The sequence below is a fragment of the Scophthalmus maximus genome, chromosome 3 (assembly GCF_022379125.1).
Source record: "Scophthalmus maximus strain ysfricsl-2021 chromosome 3, ASM2237912v1, whole genome shotgun sequence".
Classification (NCBI taxonomy): domain Eukaryota; kingdom Metazoa; phylum Chordata; class Actinopteri; order Pleuronectiformes; family Scophthalmidae; genus Scophthalmus; species Scophthalmus maximus.
In genome coordinates this window covers 11,949,019-11,972,115 of record NC_061517.1, presented here as the reverse complement: position 1 = coordinate 11,972,115, position 23,097 = coordinate 11,949,019, and the positions used below count along the sequence as shown (strand labels likewise).

At 42.4% G+C, this 23,097-nt stretch overlaps 2 protein-coding genes across 5 annotated transcripts in view; both read left to right on the top strand.

The window, feature by feature from the left end:
* Positions 1-23,097, top strand: part of hoxc11a (homeobox C11a) — a 73,936-nt gene extending 50,839 nt beyond the window's left edge. For 2 of the 4 annotated variants that reach the window (XR_004795159.1, XR_007030474.1), the window contains exons 3-4: positions 736-946; positions 22,062-22,194. Coding sequence is in view for 1 of the 4 variants with exons in the window: in XM_035643932.2 (XP_035499825.1) it covers positions 19,616-20,504; positions 22,062-22,294 (1,122 nt within the window). In the remaining 3 variants the exon portion in view is untranslated. Of the gene's footprint in view, positions 1-735; positions 947-19,615; positions 20,505-22,061 lie in introns of those variants that run through there. The other 2 variants (XR_004795160.1, XM_035643932.2) reach the window with 2 other exon arrangements.
* Positions 5,092-8,144, top strand: hoxc12a (homeobox C12a). The gene is made up of 2 exons (XM_035643936.2): positions 5,092-6,475; positions 7,725-8,144. Exons 1-2 carry the CDS (start codon positions 5,887-5,889, stop codon positions 7,961-7,963), a joined length of 828 nt encoding a protein of 275 aa, XP_035499829.1. The 5' UTR covers positions 5,092-5,886; the 3' UTR covers positions 7,964-8,144.

Sequence of the window (23,097 nt, the reverse complement as noted above, 5' to 3'; positions counted from 1 at the left end):
CAGACCATAATGTCTCAAAAGTTGGACTCCTGTAGCCACAGTTATGAAAATAATAACAATAATAATTTGGAAAATGAACGTTATAGCCACGCCTGTCACGAGTGTAATGAAAGCTGATTTTAATTTTTATATTTTGTATTTTAATCGCCTATCCATGTATACACCTTGACGCAGATTCGTCTTCATGTCAGACGTATAAATGAAATTAAACACGCGGCCTCCGTGTATGTGGCCTAAATATCAGCCCAATAATTCAGATGTTGCAATAATGCTTGTAGTCTTTTTTTCTCTTTTTCTTTTTTTTAAACTTGTCTAAAGGCAGCTCGTGTCACTTTTTCCAGCTTCTTTCAGATCTTCTGAGGGGGGGGGGGGGGGGGGGTTGATTAGACTCCAAGCCGGTCAGACTTGAGCTTTCACTTTGCGTCGTTCCTGTATTTTTCAATCCTCTTGGAAAGTTCTGGTGTCTCCCGATTTACCCTTGACCATGACTATGCAGTCACTTTGACCTTGACATCACGGCAGATTGTGAATAATAAATAGGGGCCGGCGGTTTGTTTGTAGGCAAACAAGGTGTTATTTCCCTGTCTAGACAGCCGGACTTAATGGCATGCCATAAATACATAAAAAAGGGGAAGTGTAGCGATATCCTCTGACCCGCGTTTCTGACCGTCGCTCTGAGCTTTGCATTAACATTTGGGCTCAATTCTTTTTTGTTTTGTTTGTTTTGTTTTGCAGAAGTTCTTGTTCCTAACTTGTTCTGGGCGATGCCCCTGGACGCGCCAACGGTTCCATGCACTCATCATGAGGTCTGTGTTATTGACCACGGAGGACAGGTAGGACTTTTGACGTCTCTCACCAACACCAGTTATCCGCAGCAAGCAGCCACACTGTCTGCACAGCGAGAGGAAATCATAATACGACGTCGCCCACAATATAACGATTAAAGGTATGGGCCATTTTCTTCCTTCTATACGGCAGCAGGCCTACATGGACTTTGCATTATTAATACTTATATTAATCTCACGACAAATTTTCTGCTTTCAACCGTCAAAGGTTAATTGAAATGTGATGAATAATAAGAAGCGACGGGCGCATTTGTGCTTCATTTTTTTAAAGAAATATTCTCCTCAAATTGAAGTTTGCGCAGCGACGACAAAGTTGAGAGAAAAATGGGGCAGCTTTATATTTATGTATTTGACTGTCGATATATTAGAACATTATAACTGAAATGTTTATGTTATGTCTGTTTTAATCTGGCAGTGTCAGTATAGTGAATGTCTGAGCTGAGATTCTGTCACATAACCATAATGCAAGTAGTAAAATATGCAAATTATTCGAAAGTATGTGTATTTCATTTTACTTTTGAAATTTCACTAATATATGATTTTAAGTATTAATACAAAAATAACTAAATTCACAATGGATACATGTGGAAGTAGTGCGCACATTCATTATGTACAAATGTAAAAACAAAACAAACAAAAACTGACGTTATATATAATAAATTAAGCTCTGCGATATACAAATTAACTTTCCTGGAATATAATTTGTTAACTTTTTAAACGTGGCACATACAGTTATCCACATACACATGAACAAGTACTGTGCTGAACAAAGAGCCAGAATATTCTCAGTAAACCAAACGGCATCTTTTTCACAACATAATAAACTCATCTAAACGTCTTCACACACTTTGCAGTCTCACCAGACACCGAGTTTTGCCTTCAAAATATATATAAATGAAGGGGAAAGTTGCATTTGCTATTGGTTGCGTGTTGGAGGCTGCAGGCCGCTGTTCGTCAGAGCCATGAGACAGGGGGCTGATAACCTCTGGTGGTGACCAGAGGAAAATATCAGGAAGTGCTGCAAACTCTCTGCACTTTGGGCAGATTTTTGCTTCAGCTCATTTGTTTTCTCACGGTCCATGGCTGCGGCTTAGGTGTGGCTCATTTTTTCTTACAGCACGCTTGACATTCTTTATGAAATACCGGGTTGACAGTCCTTATCGTTTGCGTGGAAAAGTGTGTGATCCAGATGTGAACGATGGAAGGGCCTGCGCTTACAGTGCATTGCGCATGCACACGCAGATGTTACACCTAAAGCCACATCTGTCCTCATCTCTTTTTCACGCATTCTGTTATGAGATTGATGTTTTTATTAAAATTTGCATTAACGCTCTAAAGGCATAGTTTTGTGATGGAATGCTACTGTAGGAGTGAATTCGAAATATTTGGAAAAAAGGACATGTCGGAGCAGTGTAAGACCACAGAGAAAACCAGGGTTTTTAGTTTCAGATGTTTTATATATTTCATCATTTATTCACTTTTTTAATTGACATTTTTGCAAACATATGTAGCTTTAAGAACATACTGAAAACATATTTTGAAAAGTGTTAATTGAAAAATTGCACTATGGAATTGAGCCCGACTGACGCTATGAGTCAGCGGTGGGTTGAAATGTCATAATTTATTAATGACATTATTCATGATTATTTATTAATCATGAATACACTCTTGCAGTAGATGAGCAGTTTACCCTTTGGATTTCCTGATTGATTACACACACACACACACACACACACACACACACACACACACACACACACACACACACACAAATGTTCAGTCTGCAAATTTAAAATTAAATTAATTTATTAATGACAAAAAAATGATATTTTCTCCTGTGAGTAAATACGTGGCGGCACATTATCGCGTTGTAACTTTACACAAAGTGATGGTCAAGTTCAAATGTTTGTATCCCAAAGGCTTCACTTAAGGCCCATATGATAGTTTGCAATGATTAATTTGCATATTCATACACGACTTATTCAGCTTGATGCACTATAAATATGTGTCGTATTTTATAATGTATAAATTCAAATATTAGAAAATCCAGATACATTCTGGTTATCCTTGAGAATTTAAACAAAAATAATAAGCACTTCATTTTGGTGTTAGCTCCAGTGGACGGTGATATTTATGTAGCGAAGCCGCATAAAAAAAAAATTCTGTGTTGTTGTTGCAAACAAAAAACCCCATTCCAACGAAAACGTTGCCACTCTCTGTGGATTCGACAGGCTTCCCCTCGGTGCTCCGCTTTCTACGAAGGGGAAACTGTGAGAGGGTTGCACAAAGCTACAACTGTGGCAACCTGACTGCACAGACTCCAGGAGAGAAAAGGGGAAGAAAAGCCCTTTGTTTAGGCTATTACCCTGTCTGGACAGGACCAGTGGAGTCCAGGAGGGTAATTTCAATAGTGACCTTGACAGTGCTTATATATACAGTATACATATATGTATATATATATAGAGAGATATATATCTCTCTATATATATATGTATGTTCGTTTTACAACGTTACTTTTTTAAAATGTAGATTTTCTCTTTTCGAAACAAGACCAAAAAAGGGCCCCGTAGCTTACGGTCACATGTGACATCATCACCGGGGCTAGAAACGATGCAGTGAACAGACGAGCAGTTGTTAGCATGTGAAATTACGAATCTGTGCTGTGGATCGGAGGCGTTGGGAGAGAGAGAGAGAGAGAGAGAGAGGAGGCGAGGAGGCGAGGAGGCGAGGAGGCGCAACACATGGCCTCCTTCCCCCGAGGTAAAGTGGTCGACTCGAGCCTGGACACTACTCGCCCATGAAAACACGTTAATGATACCGAGACACTGTCAGTGCTGCTGGTCAGACCGAGCCACGCAGGGGTGTATTACTCCGGTGCGTTGACGTTGGGTTTGCCTTACGCGCTAACTAGATGCAAGAATGTGCAGCGATAGGAGAAGCAGCGAGTCCAAGGGGGCGGGATGAAACTGCAGCTACTCCAGTTCAAACATTTGATATTTTTTCTTTCTATATTTAAGAAGAGAGCGAGGCCTGGTTGCCTTCGGGTTCGATGGGATATATGGTCGCAAGTGACGGATGCACCTATCAAATATCGTCTGACCTGGCAAACTGTTCCCAAACCAATGTTTAAATGAACGCTTGTGTTCTCACATAACACTCCATCGGCAATTTTCTTTTTGTAACACACTACCAGAGGGGCATTCAGCACACGCATGTACAAGCTGCTGTGACCCAGGACATCCATGTTGTTCCCCAGCTTCGTTAAACTAGTTATCAATTCATCAAAAATAATCCTTTCATTCTTTCATTGGGACTCGTCAGTGGTTTTGCTTTTCTTACTTCAAGGAAGTAGATGTTAAATGAGAGAAAATAGCTGGCGAATCAACTTAGAATGTATCCACGTTCTTTTTTTTTTTTAATTCCCTGGAATACGAGCCCTCACTTTCAGCTGCTACGGCCTAAAATGCTCTTGTGTTTATTCTATATAATTCATACACATTTAATCTTCTTACATTTATTCAAACTGACTATGTGAGTTCAATATCAAGTTCAACGTGACTCCATGTGTCTTGAACTTGAGTAGATCGACGGCGACGTCCCGTGCACGTGTGTCTGGGTAATTTTGTGGATTTATTTTTCATCTTGCTCCAGTTCCGTGTCATCGTTGAGTCAAAAACTATTTGTCCTTGATCCTGCCATAATTTTTAGACATAAGCATCCCGCCACTGCTGAGTTATGACAACTTTTCAGATCCATTAATTGATTTTGCCTGTCCTTATATGTAAGTCAAGAATGGACGGTGGTAAATTATGAATTTATAAAAGTAGGGGGGTTTGAAACATTGTTGCTGGGCTGATTGTAATGTCCAAAGCTATAAACGTTTGGAAAGTCCTGGGTGTATTTTTTCAATTAGTGAGTGTAAGTCTGTGGACCCGGCAGAGGAATGCAAAAAAGTATAGGGTCAGTCATAAGAAGATGAGGATGATGGTTGGCCAGTTTGATGACAAGAGACCACAGTAGAAACCTCACGCCAGCTGTTGGCAGAAAGCCAGAATCCTGTGCATATTATCATATTAAGTTTTCTGCGGAAAAAGTTCACTGTGGTGAAAAGTCCCCCCCCCCCCTTTTTTTTAGTTTTCAGAAAAGGCCTTTTTTTGTAAGAACAGAGGAGGAGAAGAATATGACATTTCATATTTGTTCAGTGTCTTCGGAAGTGCGTCTACAAATCAAGCAATTAGCGAGATATAAAGCAGAGGGACTCTCGGCTGGATGAATCAGTTAAGTGCCCTCTGATATCTTGTAAAATTCATATAAAAGAATTGCGAGAGGTATAACAATCCCACCAGAGTTTGGCTGCGCACGTTTATTGGAGGTATCTGTTAAAGTTGTTCATGTGAGGTGTACTAGAGGAGATTATGTGAAATATACCCTCTTAAAGTAACCTTGTAGAATGTCGTCCCCTTTTACAGAGCCGGTGGCTTCAACCTGCTTGACCCCGTTACTGTAAATATGAGTAGAGTGCGGCAATGAGCATCAGTCTTTTCTTAAAACAAGCTTGTAAACTTGGGACATCACAGCTTTATGTGACGTGGAATTCAACAATAATTTGCTAGAAAACAAGATGTCGTATGTGCGCCCCTCTCCTTCTAGAAAAACAGTTTTCATAAGAAATGGTATTTAAAAAAAACTTTAGCCAGCTTATAAAGATATTAAACGAGACCATGGACAGTTCCACGAGTGTAAAAGGAGAAGCAGCTCGGGCTCCTTTTGGACTAAGCACTCCTCAAGTGGAGGAAAACAAGATTCTATATTTTTAATAAAAAGGTTTATGGTATTTTTAAAAAGCGTATAAACCTCTGTTATACAGAAGTTAATGTTTTGTTTTGTTTTGTATGAGACGGACCAAGTGGGTGGTACCATGTGTAACACAAGTTAGCCTGGCCACGTGGTTCGAGGGGGACCAATCAGGAGCCCCTCCAGGTTTAACTATGTTAAATGTCAGATTGCAATAAACTAGAAGCTGTTGGTCGGGCCCGCGGAAATGGGCGAGCATAATCTCCTTAATCCAGGGTTTGTGGGACCTTTGGTTAACATCCACACTGGAGACACCTTTTACTTTCCGAATTTTAGAGCCTCAGGGGGACAACTGGCGGGGCTACCGTCTCTCTCCTACCCGAGAAGGGACAATGTTTGCTCCCTCCCGTGGAATCCTTCGGAGCCGTGCAATGGATACTCTCAATCCTACTTTAGCAGCCCCGTGTCTATTAACCCCTCTTTCAATCGGTCGTGTGAGATCAGCAGACCAGAAGAAGGCAAATGTTACTACAACAACGGCAACGGGAACAGGGAGACCTGCTCAGGTGGCAGCAGCCTCAAACGAGAGGACAGGGCGAGAGACACATCATCCCTAACATCTGACCACGGGATGCACAGTGGAATTGGCAGCACCGCCGCCTTCTCCAAGTACGATTACGGGACCGAGCAGCTAACGCAAGACCCGCCGTCCTGTCAGTCGATGGAGTCGGACTCCAGCTCCTCTCTGCTCAACGAGGGCAGCAAGCCTCCATCCAGCGACACACAGACCCTGGTGTCACCGGGAAGCCATTCAAGCAACATAGCCGCAGGCGGAGGTTGGTGCTGTTATTTCTAATCGCAATAATTCTGAGCGCATGTCCTCGTCATTTATAAGAAAGGTGACACGCGGGGTATTTACTCGTTCGGTATTAAACCGTCATTGGAGCTCGTTGTGTTGATGCACAGCCTGCAGCCTGGATTAGCCTGCGGGGTAGTTGCGTGGTGTGCAAACGCCGCTAGGGGTTGCCCTAAAATACTCCACACGCCATGTGGTATAGTGTACAGTTATACATAAACCCTCACCAAATCCCACTGCGCACTGCCTTTTGGATAAACCGTCGGTCCTGTCATCGCATTTTCACAGTGTAGATGAGGCTCTGCGGTGCCTCGGCCACCTCTGTGGTCGACTCTGCACTTTGTACATACACAGATTAGTGCGGTGATTTAAAGGGGGTGAGCCGCTTTGCTTGACTGCATCGGATAGATGAGAGTCTTCTTTTTAATGACTCGTAAACAGAATTAATATCTGTCGCTGTGTACTCAAGAGTCATTTAATATGCCCCCAAACTCGGGGTATTTTGCAAGCACGCGGCTTCATGATCACGTTAATGCTACTTTAACTGCAACTATAAAAAACTTCCTGTGACACGAACTGCTGTATAGCTCAGTGGTCTCAATAGCAGAGCCTGACCAAAAATATGTAAATATGTAAAATGAACACTTATGGTCGGAATTTGGTGCCAAACTGCACTGGCCCTTGTTTTTTCCGGAAATTGCAATCGAGATCAGATCTGCCCAGGCAGCCCAGGGGGGAGACCACAACAAATCCACTTTGGTTGTGTGTGTGTGGAGGAAATGACAGCTCGCAGAGGCGTCATTACGGTAAATCCCAGTATAAAGCAGAATCCCCCCACTTCTGGGATCTTCTGCAAAGCACAGATATAACATCTGGCCTAAGGAAATACTTTTTATATATACACACGGCTGCAGAGATCTTACGAGAATCTCCTTGTTTTATCGCCGTCATGTAATTGGACTTCGAGATGCAATTTTCTGATGGCTGCTCCAGTTTGATGCTTGATCGAATGTTAAATTCATTTAGCCAAGTACACAAAGCTCTTGTCGGACATCTGACGACCCTGCAGGCTCCCCATAACCTTGGATGTGACCGTGATTTTGCTTCTGTGGTGACTAATCCGTAGTTTCCCCCCTCCTCGACCCCCCCACCCCCGAACCCCCAACCCCCGACCCCCAACCCCCAACCCTACGCTACCCCACCCCACCTTCCTCCTCCCACTCCTCCAGGTGCCCCGTGGTACCCGATGCACACTCGGACCAGAAAGAAGCGCAAACCGTACTCCAAACTTCAGCTGGCCGAGCTGGAAGGTGAATTCATGCTGAATGAGTTCATCACCAGGCAGCGGCGGAGGGAGCTCTCCGACCGGCTGAACCTCAGCGACCAACAGGTCAAGATCTGGTTCCAGAACCGCAGGATGAAGAAGAAGAGACTCATGCTGAGGGAGCAAGCCTTGGCCTACTTTTAGAGATGCGGCAGAAGGTGAATCGATAGGCAGTAAAAAGCCAAAACCTTCTACGCTCCCTTAGGTCTTATTTCAATGCATGCACTCGTCAATCCAATTTTCAAATTGCAGGCAATTCCGACAACATTTTCAGATTTTTTTTGTTGTTGTTCTTTCTTAAAAGGTGCGGGCTGCACAAGCACCCCCGCCCCCCCCCCCCCCCCCCCAAAAAAACAAAACAAGCCACTATCTGGGATTCAAAGCTCTCCTCAGTGAGACGTGCCTACACGTTTGGTATAATCGCACACAAAACGCTGTGAGGATGATCCTCTGTGCAGGACACATCTCTTGGTTTTCCTTATCTGTCAAGAGATTTGTCTACGCCCTAATTGTAAACCTTGCCAAATGTCTCTTCAAGGCAGTTGGTGAGATTCGGGATGACACATAATGACAGCATTGGCCGGTTCCCCTTTAAGTCAAGAGAAAATAATGAGGCAGTGGGACCACTTGGTTAAAATCCCAAAATAGGCCCTAAACAATAACAGCGAAGCCAGAGAGACAGAGAAAGCCTGGCTGACAGGCTGGAGCCGCATCCGCGCAATCATTTCTCTGAGGTTAGGAAGTGACTAAGAGCAATCCCAGTTGTTAAATACTTCAACAGCCACAGTTTGTTGGGCAAGAGGAGCTTCTTCCTTATCTCCCCTCCATAGTTTTTCGTCACACATTGTGGGCACGTTCACGGTCACGGGCAGGAAGTCTGGCAGTCTGCGTGAGGAGAGGCAGGACTGAAGAAAAAAACTGCAACGTAATCCTTAACCCATATATTTATGACTGCACATTGAAACAATAATTGCCCCTGACTTTGTTCATGTGCGAACAAGTTTTCTGAAAGATAATTTCCCCCCTACTATTTTGTATCACCTTTCATCTCGTCTCCACAACAATCACAGAATCCTGCATGGGTTGCATTTCTTCATTTGAGAGTAGGATCATCGTTGGAACACGGTTTTGAGCTGCTACGAAAAGATTGTGGAATAAAATAAAAACAAAGTATATTTTACAATAAACTCACTAGGATCTGTAATGAAAATATTCAGCGGTGTTAAAGGACATTTGTAGGGCCGCTCGGTCGAACCGCCCAAAGCTGCGGCTGCGGGTCGGAAACGCGTTTTTTAGGCCTAAAATATAGCGTTTCTGAAACTTGGTGCTCATAATGAAAAAATAAATCTGTAGACATTTTAAAAACATTCAATAATAGGCCTACCTGTGTGCTCCCTTCATTCGGGGCGAATGCAATTATCTGTCATGTATAACGAGTAAGCTATAGCAGTGAAAAGTATTTGCAGCATGTTTATGAATGTGAAATAATTATATAAGTCATGTTTTGCGGGCCACTTTTTCTAAAAGCCTTTTTTTTCTGAACAAGTCAAAAAGCGAATAGAAGTTAAATCATTTTTCACACAAACCTCAACAAAGAATGTATTATTGTTATTATTATTATCATTATTATTAATAATATGGTGGAAGGACGGAGGGCCTACCAAGTCTACTTAATGTACTTGCTCCTCGCAATGTCCTCATCGTCGTCCCTCTCCTTACCTTGTAAGTGTATAACTTTGTAAAATGAAATGACACATGTTACTATTTGCATCCTCTATTTCAGGATCCCTTATCGATATGTAATAGTGCGTTATGTTATTGATCGTCTTGTACAATATCGCATTCCATAGCCTATGTGTGGTTGTGCGGGTTGGAAATGTAGGCCTAAATATATTATACTGCCAAGAGTGAATATGGTGTGCAAGAGTCTTTTTTGTTGGTTTTATCATACATGACATTTAAAGAAACTCTGTTCCAGTGTAGTAGTTGTCTGTCCTCGTTCCTTTATACTTCGTCCCTCACTGCATTCCCTTCTTCGCGCTTGTAAGGATTGCTACATTGTCTTGTAAAAGTAATAATGATATGAATGTATATGCGTACGGTCTTCAATAAACAGAATATTGAAATGTTTATTGGTCTTCCCTCAGTCTGTCATTGGGCTCCGCTCCTCCCGAGTGTCCTGCTCTCAAATCAGGGTTTTTCTGAGTGCTGACTGGCGGGATTATTTTTTACTAGACGTGACCTGTTGGCGAACACAGTTTTAAAAATACATGTGTCCACCGCAGTGAAATAAAGATCTGAACATTAATGGGACATTCGTTCGCATTTGAGAGGGTGTTTTGTTGGCACATAATTGTACATGCTGTGAACTATGAGCAATAAGAGCCCACACAGGTCGCTCTTGTTCTATTATGTCCTCTCAGATACAAAGGTGGACCATAGGTATATCTGTCCATGCAAAATGGCGCCCAGATACATATTCTGTACTCCATCTTGCATTGCATATTATTCCTATTTTGAGAGTAGTAGTCTGAGAAAATACAACACAACAACACAACGACAATACATTTTTTTGTGAGTTTTGTGGTTTCCCTTGAAGTTCGACTTAATCAGTGTCACTTGTGCGCTACAAGCCTATAACGGCCCAACTAAACACGCAATAGCTCTGTAAAGCAGTAATAGGGTTACACCCCAGTGCTCCACATAGACGGGCCTCTTGCACTGGCTGTGCCCACTCTCTGGTTTGCATTAAGGGATTCGAATGCGTCAAAACGTGGTTTATGAATATGTGCACACATCAGGGGAAAAAAAATCTTTCTGAGATGGCACACATATTTACAAACCCCATAGATGTGTGTGCAATAAACACAAATAAAAAAAATCCACCAGGCTCTTCCTACTGGATAAGGAGTGTCAGAGCAATGCAGGGCTGTGCAAGTGTTTTCCTATCTGCTCACTAACGAAACATCAATGCGTCTTTCCTCAAGCAGCTTCCAGTCTCAGTTAGGTGAAGTGTGTTCACTGGAAACTGTTGTACTTGCTGTCCCAATGTTGAGATCAGATGTTGCCTTTGCAGTGAACTGTGCTCGGCCGCTCCTGCAGCACGACCCAGTGAAAAAAAGGGGGCCTTCCTGAGTCAGTCTGTCCATGATCACAACGCAGATATGCACACATGCAGAAAATGACGTGTGCGCAATACCTCGCACAATCCTCTGCGAGGAGTTTTGCTTCACTGTCGACTCGAACATGTATCAGTTAAGTTGTTTTTTTTAGAGATTCAGTGTGAATATCACATGATGCGAGTGGCTTTGGGGCTTATGAAAACCTTGCTGCAGTATAGTCTCCTGTCTGTACAGTAGTGCTGTTGGTGCAGCCTCTTATATTTGTGCCAGTTTCTCTCTGCAATGACGCACCTTCCCCAATGAGTTCGATTTTTATCCTTACCCACCATTCGTATATATTCACCAACCTAATGCCAAAATAATGCATAATTCTGTGTGTGTTGTTTACAACAGTGTGTAGAATGAATATAAGAGCTATAACGTCATATATATGAAAAAAGGGCCGTCTGGACGCGTCGCAGTGCGCCAGTGTTTCGACATCAAAACGGGCATAACTTTAATACTTGCTTTCAAAACAACCTCTGTAAATATTCTTTACAAATCAACGAGTCGGCTAAAATTGTGTGAGTGTTCAATATACGTATAGTCAGCATCAGATGCGCCAGGCTGATATTTTCGGAAAAATGCTCTGTATGTATATATTTATACATCTGATTAAAAGGAGGTTTGGATAATGATTTCATTGCAATGACCCCTCACAATATTAGCATGTATGTTAGTCATGCTAGCAACTTAATCTGAATTGCAGTATCAGTATAATAAGAGAAATACAGGCGTAATGTTTTATTTTGCAGCCCTTTACGCACTCGCAGCAACATTCATATGCTCGTGTACGATTCAATCAAGTGGATGCATTAGTTTTGAGAGCTGACGTGAAGTATCCTCCGTGAGTACATGAAGTATTTGCTGCCCTGCGAGAATAATCAGACTGAATTAATACTAGGGAGATCTTAAATTGTGTGTATTGAATTTGGTCATCCACGGGACATCATACATAACAACATCTTATTTAGCCTATCAAACGCACTGTTGACCATGAATGGAGAGAAACTAATGCCTCGTGTTTGTGCACTGCCTTGTTAAATGGGTTAAAGGAGAATAATAGATGTAAAGAAAAATGCACCATGACGGATTTGACTGTTCTGCAGTGTCTCAGTCGGATATATGCTCCAAATATTTATCAAAAAAAAAATGGTACAAAGGCGTCAGGAAACCTCTTCCCTGTGCGCTGTTGAAATTTACACTGCATCGTTTACAAAAGACTAATTTGGCTGAATCATTTATTTTTGCAGTTTTATGTGTAATCGAGCTTGTAAAAATGCGCAAACACAGCCAGGCGTTGTGGAAAAGACAGAACACAGATATTACCCTGGATCCATGTCAAAGACAAAAAAAACAAACAAGTCGATTTGGGTTTAGTTCACTATTATGTGATATTTACAGCAGCGACGATTTGCACGTTTTGTGGAATATTGGAGTAAACATCAAATCAACACGGAGCAAAACGTGAATCCCGATTAAGACGAAATGAAACAAACTGTAGTTTGTGTCTGCAGCATATAGTTGGATGACTCCTGTGGAGAAAATATAAACGGTGGTATGTTTGTTCGAATAACAAGAGTCTGGTGTTTGGTTGGTGCCTGGCAGATATCTGAACATGTAGTTTTAACTTGAACTTCAAACCGGACGTATCTGTTGATGCCATGTGTGACTTTGTTTGTGTGTATCCTCTTCGTTCGGGTCACAAAGTAATCTTGTGCTTTCACGTCAAATCACTAAACATTCAATTGCCTCTTTTACCTGCCTTTCCTCGTCCTATATTTTAAAATATATAAATGACAATTGCTTCGCAACTCGTGTTATAGTTTGCACTGCAGGCATGGCTTGTCTGCAATTCGATGTAATCCATTTTGAACAGAATATGAGAGGGAAAAGACAAAACTAAACTGTGAAATCTCTCGCCCTTGCAGACAACTTCAAGATATTTAGATTGTAAAACGGGGGAGAGATCTCCGTTGGCTTTGCGGGGTCTTTACAATGGGTCTTTCACTGCTCCTGAGCACTTTTGACTTTGAGACTGGCTAAATCTGTTTATGGCGGGCCTGTCTCCGAGTCCCAAAGGTCAGTGAGCTTCACAGTGCCCTTCGCAGAGAACTTGTGTGGCATGTGGTCTACGCCCCCGCCACCCTTCTGCCGTTTATGGTATGAAGCTGGCTGGAGAAATGGAAAGCCATGTTATTCCTACGACTAACGTGTGTGTGTGTGTGTGTGTGTGTGTGTGTGTGTGTGTGTGTGTGTGTGTGTGTGTGTGTGTGTGTGTGTGTGTGTGTGTGTGTGTGTGTGTGTGTGTGTGTGTGTGTGTGTGTGTGTGTGTGTGTGTGTGTGTGTGTGTGTGTGTGTGTGTGTGTGTGTGTGTGTGTTTCTCGATGTGATATAGAAAGGAAGGATGAGGTGGATTTCTGATCCATATCGCTTCAGTGCCTGTCATTGATTTTGACACGATTTGAAATGAGTTCATCTATGAGCTGCTGTTCTTCTTCTCCTTCTGAAATGTGCCTTCTTATCAATTTGTTTTTCGATCTGGCATCGCACGTTCAGCCACCTCCAATGCGGAGTGTGGAGGTTTCATTGCTGCCTCAAAAGAGGCTTGTCCTTGATGGAAAATATAGAAAGGGGGGAAAAAAACATCTCAGAATTTAGAAATTGATTGATTGTTACAATCGCAAATCGGTAGCCAATTGTTTTCATTTTGTTCTCATTGTTTATCCCATTATAGCACAATTGTTATTTCTCATTTTGTATGAAATCGCATGAAGACATAGTAAAAACAACACTGTAAAAACTGTTTGCAGCATTTATCAGCGCCTGAAGTGAGATTTTGCTCGATCAGATTTTCTCGGTCTTATTTAATCGTTTTGTTTTTCAGTGACGTGTTCTCTCTTTGAGACAACCTACTACATGTGGTGTTTTCTTCTTAATTGTTTAGTATTTTGTAGGTGGACTGCCCAGGCCGATGCTCGGGCCCTAACAGACGCACTGAAGGTCAAGTATGCAGCACAGAGCTGCACATCCGACGGTGCCTGCTTTTAAAGCTCTTACAATTTTAGATGGAAAACCCTGTCACCTGTTCGAGTTTGTCCAGTATCGGTTCGGTGCACATGCATCGTAGCCTAAACCCCGCGTTGTTTTTCCTATACGAAATATCAATATTATATGTGCAGTTTCTCTGTGTGTTTAAAGCTCTGGGCTCTGGAGATAATGTTTGGAAAAATCTGCTGCTCAGACGGCAAAACAAACACGAGCACTAAGTGTTTGAGCAGGCATTTCAAAGATATCCGAGTGTGTGAGCGCCAAAGCTCAGAGCTTTCTATTTTTGGTGCACATCGCGAGTCACTCCCGTGCGAGGCCAGTGCAAACTAAAATAATGCATTTTGACCCCGGTGCGTAAAAACAACCGCTTCGTCTGAATTGACTATACATGGCATACACATTTGCTGAATTCGCACTGGTTCTAGACACGATGGCAAATTAATTTCATGAAATTTTATTCACTTATGAAACGATTCCGTTCGTCACCTATCTGCCCCCCTGCGTGCACACACAACAAATAACTCTTTTCTCGACAAGAGTCCTGGTCACAACAGAAACTATTTGACCCAAAAAATTAACCAAATAATTAAAGAAATGTCATCAAGTGAAACGCCTGCGTTTAACGTTTACAAAATAAATCTGTATAATTTCTGCCCATGGGAAAGTTATGTCCACACAACCAAACTCAGATTGTGTTTTCACTGGGTTTTTTTTGTCGCCAAACTAAGTAAATCGTCTCCAAGTCGTCACATTGCACAACAATCCGCTGCGTACTGGCTAGCTGATCGTACGTAATTTTGTGCCGTCTTGTGCGTAATTTCCGCAAATCAGAAACAATTAATCCTTAGTAGATGGTGAACACTGAATTGTGTTCAAATATTGAGCACATTATCACGTGTAATTTTAAAATGGGATTTATATCAAGTGCGCTGTTATTAGAGATCTTCAGGCTGCGTCTAAAAATCTATTTTTAAATATATTGGCACGTGGCGGGCCATAGCCGGAAGAACTGTCTTAACATAAGTGCTCTTTATTTTAATTGTATTTTACTTTTATACAATTGTTATAAAGCTGTGCGTATTAGAGTCCTTTTGGTGACTTATCCAACACAATCTTAATTTTATTTAATATATAATTTGTCCAGCGATGGATCCACTCCGGTGTTTACTGTTCCTCTGCTCCAAATCACTTCCGGATTTCTTACCCCTGGACATCTAAATAACACACGACACACCACCGGAGCCAGCAAGTCACCGCTGGACGATTTCTGGTGTTATGTGATATCATTTAATACTTCTAATAAAAAAGTTAACACATTGTTGTGAAAGCTTTATGTCCTGGTGGTCGAAAGAGAAATACACTCTGGAGATTGCTCTAAATGTAACAGTCACACACATCCTTATCTTGTGAGCCCTCGTTGACACTGCAAACGCTCCGCGCTCGGTGCATTCACCGAGACCTCAGTAAAAAAAAAGAAAAAAGAAAAAGAAGCAGAAGAAAAAAAGAAAACAAGGCTCTTTAGTGTTGCTTGAAACAGTTCGCAACTCATACAACCAAGTTTAACTGCCCGGCTTACATCCAATTAAACCTATCTAGGCCATGAGGGGACAGTAATATGATTGCGGGCTTCCCACGTTTAGCCTTGACTCCAGCTAACTGTGCAGCAGTGTCCTGGTGAACTGAACCCATTGGATGTGTGTCTCTGTGTGCCAGTGTGGTGGGTGTCGTGTCATTTGGCAACAGGATTTATAGACGCACATCCAAAACACTGTAATATTTGGGTACGCCATTTTTTTTTCTTCAAACTGACAGTTCTTCTTAACAAGAGGGTGACACCCAGGTTAACCATTATAATTATGGTGCTAGGTAGCAATACATAGCTGACATTCCTCAGACACAGTTGTAAAGTTGCTGGTCCAACAGTGATTATTTAAACGTAAAAAAAAAGACAAATGTTTTCAACACTTAGGTCGTGCAGAACCCAGCTGAATGTTTTGAACTCGATTATTGGATCCCTGCGTTTTACAATATTGTTTTTATGATTGCACCGAGGTCTTGTGATACAAAATGAGCATGGACATATGACTCAGATGCAGATTCTCTTTGCGTGCAAACTCTATGCATATGCTAAGCCTGCTCATTTGGTGCAACCAAATCAAACCTTCCCGGGTCCTACTGCTAGCGGAATATCACTGCTGTGACTCGTCCATACAGGGAAATAAACACATGGTAAACCTTGTTCTTTGACCGGCGGTCTGAGCGCTCCGAGGCAAGACAATCCAGTGTTTAAACCTTTGCAAGGCGAATATCGCCGAGTGATGGACGCTGACTCCTCATATTTTGTCACATTATGACAAATACTGCGACTCAAACGCAGCCGGGAGTGCTGTTTCCCACTCCTTTAAACGCACCAATTCCTCATTTGTACTGCGTGCTCTTTCTAAGCCCCCTTATTTTTTCTTATTTCACGTGTGTTCATAAGAAGCCCTAATTTTTTTTGAATTTTATTAGAGCATCACTTATTCACACACACACACACACACACACACACACACACACACACATACACACACACACACACACACACACACACACACACATTACTTATTCATACTGCGCTAATGCGCACCATTGACATGATCATGATGAAGAAATCATTTGACAAAATTGTTTTGGACTGTCTTCTATTATTACCATGATGCAAAAATAAGTTTGTAGTTTTATGTTTGTCGTATTTTTTTTCTACAGATGTTGGGATCGGAGTGATGTTGAGTGATGTATGCGGATGCATTTTAAATGTCGTAATTCAGAACCGAACGCTGTGAGCGATTTCGTGTGGCATCCCTTCAGGTTTTAGAAATTAATCTTCAAACCCAAGTCCTGTGTTTTATCCTTTCGGTTCCAGTTGTACCAGATATTTTATAATGATCAAATGGACCTTGACATTTTGATGTGCGAATTATTATTATTATTGTCATGCAAGTGCGCAACACTCTTGCTGCAGCATGTGTCGAGCATGTGTCCGTGCAGGCTACAGGCCAAGATGTTTACACAAATATCTCCATAGCTGCGGTCGTTCATTTCATCAGTAGCTGTGCTTCACGGGGGACACAAGTAACTTACAAATTCTTGCATTTTCATAGTTCATCAATCTCTGTTGCTGTTAATAATTCGGCTGAAATATTTGGTTTTACAATAAATGACGAAACGCAAAATTTGAGGCTCCTAATGTATTATTAGTGGCCGATAGGTCTGTGTGTCTTACGTGGACGGCCAAAACCAAAGTGCAGAAACAGCATCACGGTGTTGTTGTACGGTGTGAAAATTTCCGCGCACTGCTGCAGAATATCTCGTTGCTGAAATCCAAATTCCTGTCATTCTCAACGTTTATGGTTTTCTATAGAACAAAGGAATTTAGCGTTACTACAGCCATTCGGGCTTTTTATGGTGGACGGAGAGAGAATTTTAGTGGTCAAATTCAAGTGCTGTGTCTGGACAGCTGTCTGCTTTCTTTGTACTTGGAGGCAGGATGCATCATGTGAGACAACCTTTTGTCTCTTTAGCGTAATAAACAAGCTAATGCCAATGCCACCTTTTTCTTCGTCTTCTTCCACAAATACCCCTGCAGTGGACGTTTCTGTTGTTCCCAGTGAGTTCTGATGATGCCGCTTGTTACACCAAAAACACTAACTTTTCCCTCCCTATTATTTCCAAACAACACAGGTGTCGCATAAGTAGGTCTGTTTGTAATGGAACAAAAGTGTTATTGGAATATTGGACAATAATTCAAGAGTCTATTGCAACATTTAGGAAGCAGCCTATAATCATAAACAATGGGCCATCATATTAATTTCGCCTTGTGATAGTATCAGTTAGTCTATAAAGAGTCCAAGATGGCCCTCAACAGTACAATTAAAAGTTTACAATGACGCAGGAAAGAACACGCAGGCGCATCTTTTCTCCAAACCATTCATTTTATTACATTTTGTTTGGGGGAGAGAGAGATAGAGAGAGAGAAAAAGTCCGGGCGACACGTCTCTCTCTTTTTAACAGTCACTCACAGATAAATGTCGACATTCTGGTGGAAAAATAAAATGATCACAGCAGCTTGGAACATCAGCTGGGACTTATTTTATTTTAGAGGGAAACGTCGGATACATTCACGCTGCCTGGTCAACGTTCCCAGTGTGAGTGGCCTATAAGCAGCCGTTTAAAGGAAGACTAATTGTTGCTCGTGCCTTTTGAAGATTATAGAGGAGAGCTGCAAACCAAAATATTTGATTTGATCCATTCAGGGATTCCAAGGAGATGTTACACTCTGGCATATTTTTCAGAGAGGCTCGCACAGTGCGGGGGTATTCTTTGGTTGTCAACAACCACTGCGAACTGGAATAATACAAACATCCTCAGTACATATGAAGGGAATAATTCGGTTTTTTTCTCTGAGTTTGTGTGTATGTATAAAGCACATTTTGTCCCCCACTGGAGGAGATGCTCGGTCCCAGGGCGTTAGTGGAAGTGGTATCCCACCAGGAACTCTCGGAACTTGGGTCTGGAATTGCGCAGTTGTCCTTCATGGGCTCTGTCATGATCCAAAGTCAAAGCGAATAATGAGAGGGGGCCGGTTACTTCAGCCTGTTCAGTCAACATCATGTGCTGTGTGTGTGTGTGTGTGTGTAACCGTTCCTCCAGTTTCACTCCAACAACACAATTATACTCGTCCACCGCTGATCTAGTGCAGCAAAGTTTCCTCATCTGGTGGCAAACTAAGTGAAATTGATAAATTGATGTGTTGCATGATTTTTAATAATTAGCCCGGGGCTCGACCACAACTCTGTTTGAAAATCACGTGTGTGCAGCAGATTTATGTAGCCCAATTAAAGAATCCAAAAATGGGACCAAATTTACTACCATAACCCGTTGTGAAAAGATCTCCTGCATATCAACAGACTGCCAGTGTAAAATGTCATTGGGTGTCTCAGGGAAGAAAACAAGCCATTCACAATTCAACTTTTCTTTTTTTTTTTTTTGTAAATGTTGAAACGATGAATGAGCTCGTGGGTTTTACTTCACAACAGATTTATACCCTATTGGGCGTATCCTCCTTTTTCTTAATGCAGATTCTGTTCTGTATGCAACAGTGTGTTAGTGGCAGAAAAATCCTCATTCAGTGATTGAAATGTTATAATTACAAGTGGTCAAGTGGCATTGGTAAATAAGGATCATAATAAAAATCGTCATAATAATAATGGTAACAATTAAAAATAGTAATAATAATATGGTAGTAATTAATAATCTTACCTGTAAAACTCCATAACACTATGAAATGAATGCCAGTGGGTGCACTCTGCAGTGTGTGCTATGCCTGTTTAAGGAGCTGGAGCTGTTTAGCTAGCCTTCCACCAGCCCATAAACATAAACACACACAGCACATATCTCTCTAATTGTCATAAGCCAGCAAACAGGAATCTGTTACTGGTTTTCTTAGTGCGCCTGTGGTGTCTGAAAAAAATATTCGTTTGAACCTCCTCGATCTCACCTCAAGCCAACCACTCCTACACATCCAACTCTTCCAAATTGATATATGACAATATCTACTTTCGATCACGTGTCTGCGGGGCGACTTAGACGGATTGCGCGTCATCTCGCCTTCCCAAATTTCCCCCTTCTGCTGCAGCTCGTATCCAAAACATCTATCTATAGTACGGAGTACGAGAGAGGGAGAAAGATGTTTAACTCTGTGAATCTGGGCAACTTCTGCTCCCAGACGCGCAAGGACCGGACGTCCGAGTTCGGGGACAGAACGGGCTGCGCGTCCAACATCTACCTCCCCAGCTGCACCTACTACGTCCCCGAGTTTTCTGCCGTCTCCTCGTTCCTCCCGCAGGCCCCGTCCCGGCAAATCAGCTACCCGTACTCCACGAATCTGTCCCAGGTGCAGCCGGTACGGGAAGTTTCATACGGCTTGGACCCCGCCAGTAAATGGCACCACAGAAGCAGCTATGCATCGTGCTACTCGGGAGAGGATCTGGTGCATAGGGACTGTCTCCCACCATCCACCATGACAGACATGCTCATGAAGAACGAGAGCGTGTACAGCCACCACCATCACCATCACACCCACCCGGGCTCCAATCACCCCTCCACAGGTTTCTACTCCGGCGTGGGGAAAAACAACGTCCTCCCGCAAGGCTTCGACCGCTTTTTCGAGACCGCATACTGCAGCAGCACGGACAATCAGTCGGACCATTGTTTACAAAAGGGCGAGGGGGGAAAGCTGGAGAGCGACTCCCCGGCGCAGCAGCAGCAGCAGCAGCAGCAGCAGCAGCAGCCGCCCACAGCCTCCGCACCCGGAGCCCCGGAGCAGGAAAAAGATCCGGAGGATGAAGAGGAACATACAAATTCAGGCTCGTGTACTTCTTCCACCACCGCAACAACCAAGGACGGCAACGCCAACAAGAGCAGCCACTCGAGTAGGTATACCGACGCAGTAAAATGGGGGAAGGTTAAGGGGATAGCCCGGTGTTTTGTCGGTCAGATTTTATGTGGAGTTTTATAAGCATTCAAAGGATTTTATTATAACCCTACAAAGCTCTTTCTTGCAACGGGAAGAATTTTTACGATGGGAACGCGCTTTGAAAAAAAAAGGGGGGATGTTATACACTAGACGCCTCAATGGTGAGAGTCTGTGAAATTTTTAAGAGAGAGAGCTATTGTGACAAATGTTAACTTTGATCGTGAACTTGCGTTGGGAATTTTAAGGGATTTTCTCGTCGGGCTGTCGAAAGTAAAAACCAATTGGGCAGAACATTGCTTTTGGCGTCTTGTGAATCTTTCGTTTAGCACTGAAAGACATGCTGCGCAGAGTATTACACACTTTACGGTTAAATGTGTGTCTTTCTATCTATCTATCTATCTATCTGTCTATCTATCTGTCTATCTATCTATCTATATGTCTATCTATCTATCTATATGTCTATCTATCTATCCATCCATCCATCTGTCGATGGATCAGAACCGTTCCTCCATTTACCGGCAGACCCTAAACGGATCGGTGTATTATGCTTCGTCCACCTGAGGAGAATGCAGAGGTCTGCACATTACACTGCCTCCACAGCCGCTAGAATTGAAGAGCTCAGATCCAAATCCGTGTAGGGTTTCCATTTACATTTCACCTGTCGACTAAAGATTTGCATGCAAGCTGCCCTATAATGTTAATTTGAAAGACCAGCATGAAGTAAAACAAAAAAAGATAAATCTGCTTGGTCTTATGCTGGGATTGGTTTTGCTGCAGCACACAGGGTCTATTTCTGTGTTTAGCTTCATGAACATTGTATTAGCTCAGTGCAGGATACAAGCTAGCTGTAGCTGCTGTTTGTCCCTCTTGCACACACACACACACACACACACACACACTCTCTCTCTCTCTCTCTCGCACACACACACACACACACACACACACACACACACACACCAAAAAAACAAAAAAGACACCCCCAAACAATAAAAATAATCTTTTTCCCCAGTCACCTGTTTAATAATAAGTTATGGGGCCACCGAAGTCCGCATAGGTCCCGTTCCGTTGCAAACACGGGCAGTGCATTTCGACCCACTGCCAAAAGATTGTGTAAATTGTTAGTTTAGCTCCGGCGGAATGTGACGCACATAATGCGGTGAACTGCTTTTGTTGTTGTGTATTTACAACAGATAAACACGTACTTAGAGGCTGTAAGTTGATATTATTTACTCCCGAGCGATTCGGATATTTAACACTCTTTATGGCCAGTTTATCTGATAGCCCCAGTTGGGCTACTCTGCCTGATGAATGTTGACTGAAACCTTGTCATTACTAATGTCACCGATACGGAATTCTCTGCATCTGGCAACTCACTCGCAACCTCAGCTCTACAGCCTCATTTTGTAAAAAAATGTGTGCACATACTGTTATTGTTAAATCATATTTTTTTTTGTTGACCGTGACCCTTTGATTTAAATATTTCCCCTGATGTTTTGTTTATTATTGTCTCCAGGCACTCCTCGCACAAGGAAGAAGAGGTGTCCATATTCCAAGTTCCAGATTCGAGAGCTGGAGCGGGAATTCTTCTTTAACGTTTACATCAACAAAGAGAAAAGGCTTCAGCTGTCCCGAATGTTAAACCTCACCGACCGCCAGGTCAAAATCTGGTTTCAGAATAGAAGAATGAAAGAGAAGAAGCTGAGCAGGGATCGCCTGCAGTACTTCTCCGGAAACCCCCTCTTGTGAGCAGGAGCAGAAAAGTGTCACAGTCGTGGTCAGTGACATTAAGGCCTACTCTAATCTCATTGAATTGTAATCGTGGGCATAACCGTTTTTTTTCTAAAAGGAGCCCATATCACCAACAGTGCAATGTTTAAGTGGACTGTGGGAGGAACAGGCCAGCCTGGGATAGAAGTCGCCATTTTCTTATTACCCCTACGGGCGGCGGAGAATTTCTAGCTGATCCCCAGAAAGACCTACATGGTTAGAATAATCATTTATATGCTGTTCTTGAATATGTCCCTCTATTTATCACGATTCTCAATTGTGTTTATTCTATTGTTCATATAGACAAATTTGTTAATAATATCAAAAAATGTAACAAACAGTTTGAATCCTTATTGCGCAGACAACTTTGAGCTCTTCCCCCCTCCTCCCCTCTGGTCTTTGTATATAGTAAATCATTATCTAATTATTTCTCGGCCAGAGTATATGAACGAGTTATAGAAAAATCTCCAGGCTGCAATTTTTTTTTATCTGTCGCCTGTGAGAACTGTGACGTCCAATCTGTGAAAGTATACCCCCCCCCTGTACAGAGCAGCCTATGCAATATGCATTCGTGACTGTAAATAGGCGTATGTTGAATTACCTTTCCCTCATCCCTGCTGCTTTTCTTTCTCTCTCCAAATGCATTGCCCCTACAACTTTAACAGCTTTAACACTCGTTAAATTATTTGCTTCAAACATTGGTGCTTTTGATTCCAGAGAGGAGGAACAGACTGTCGGCCTGTGTATCATTAATATAATACCTATGAAATAAACAGAAACGT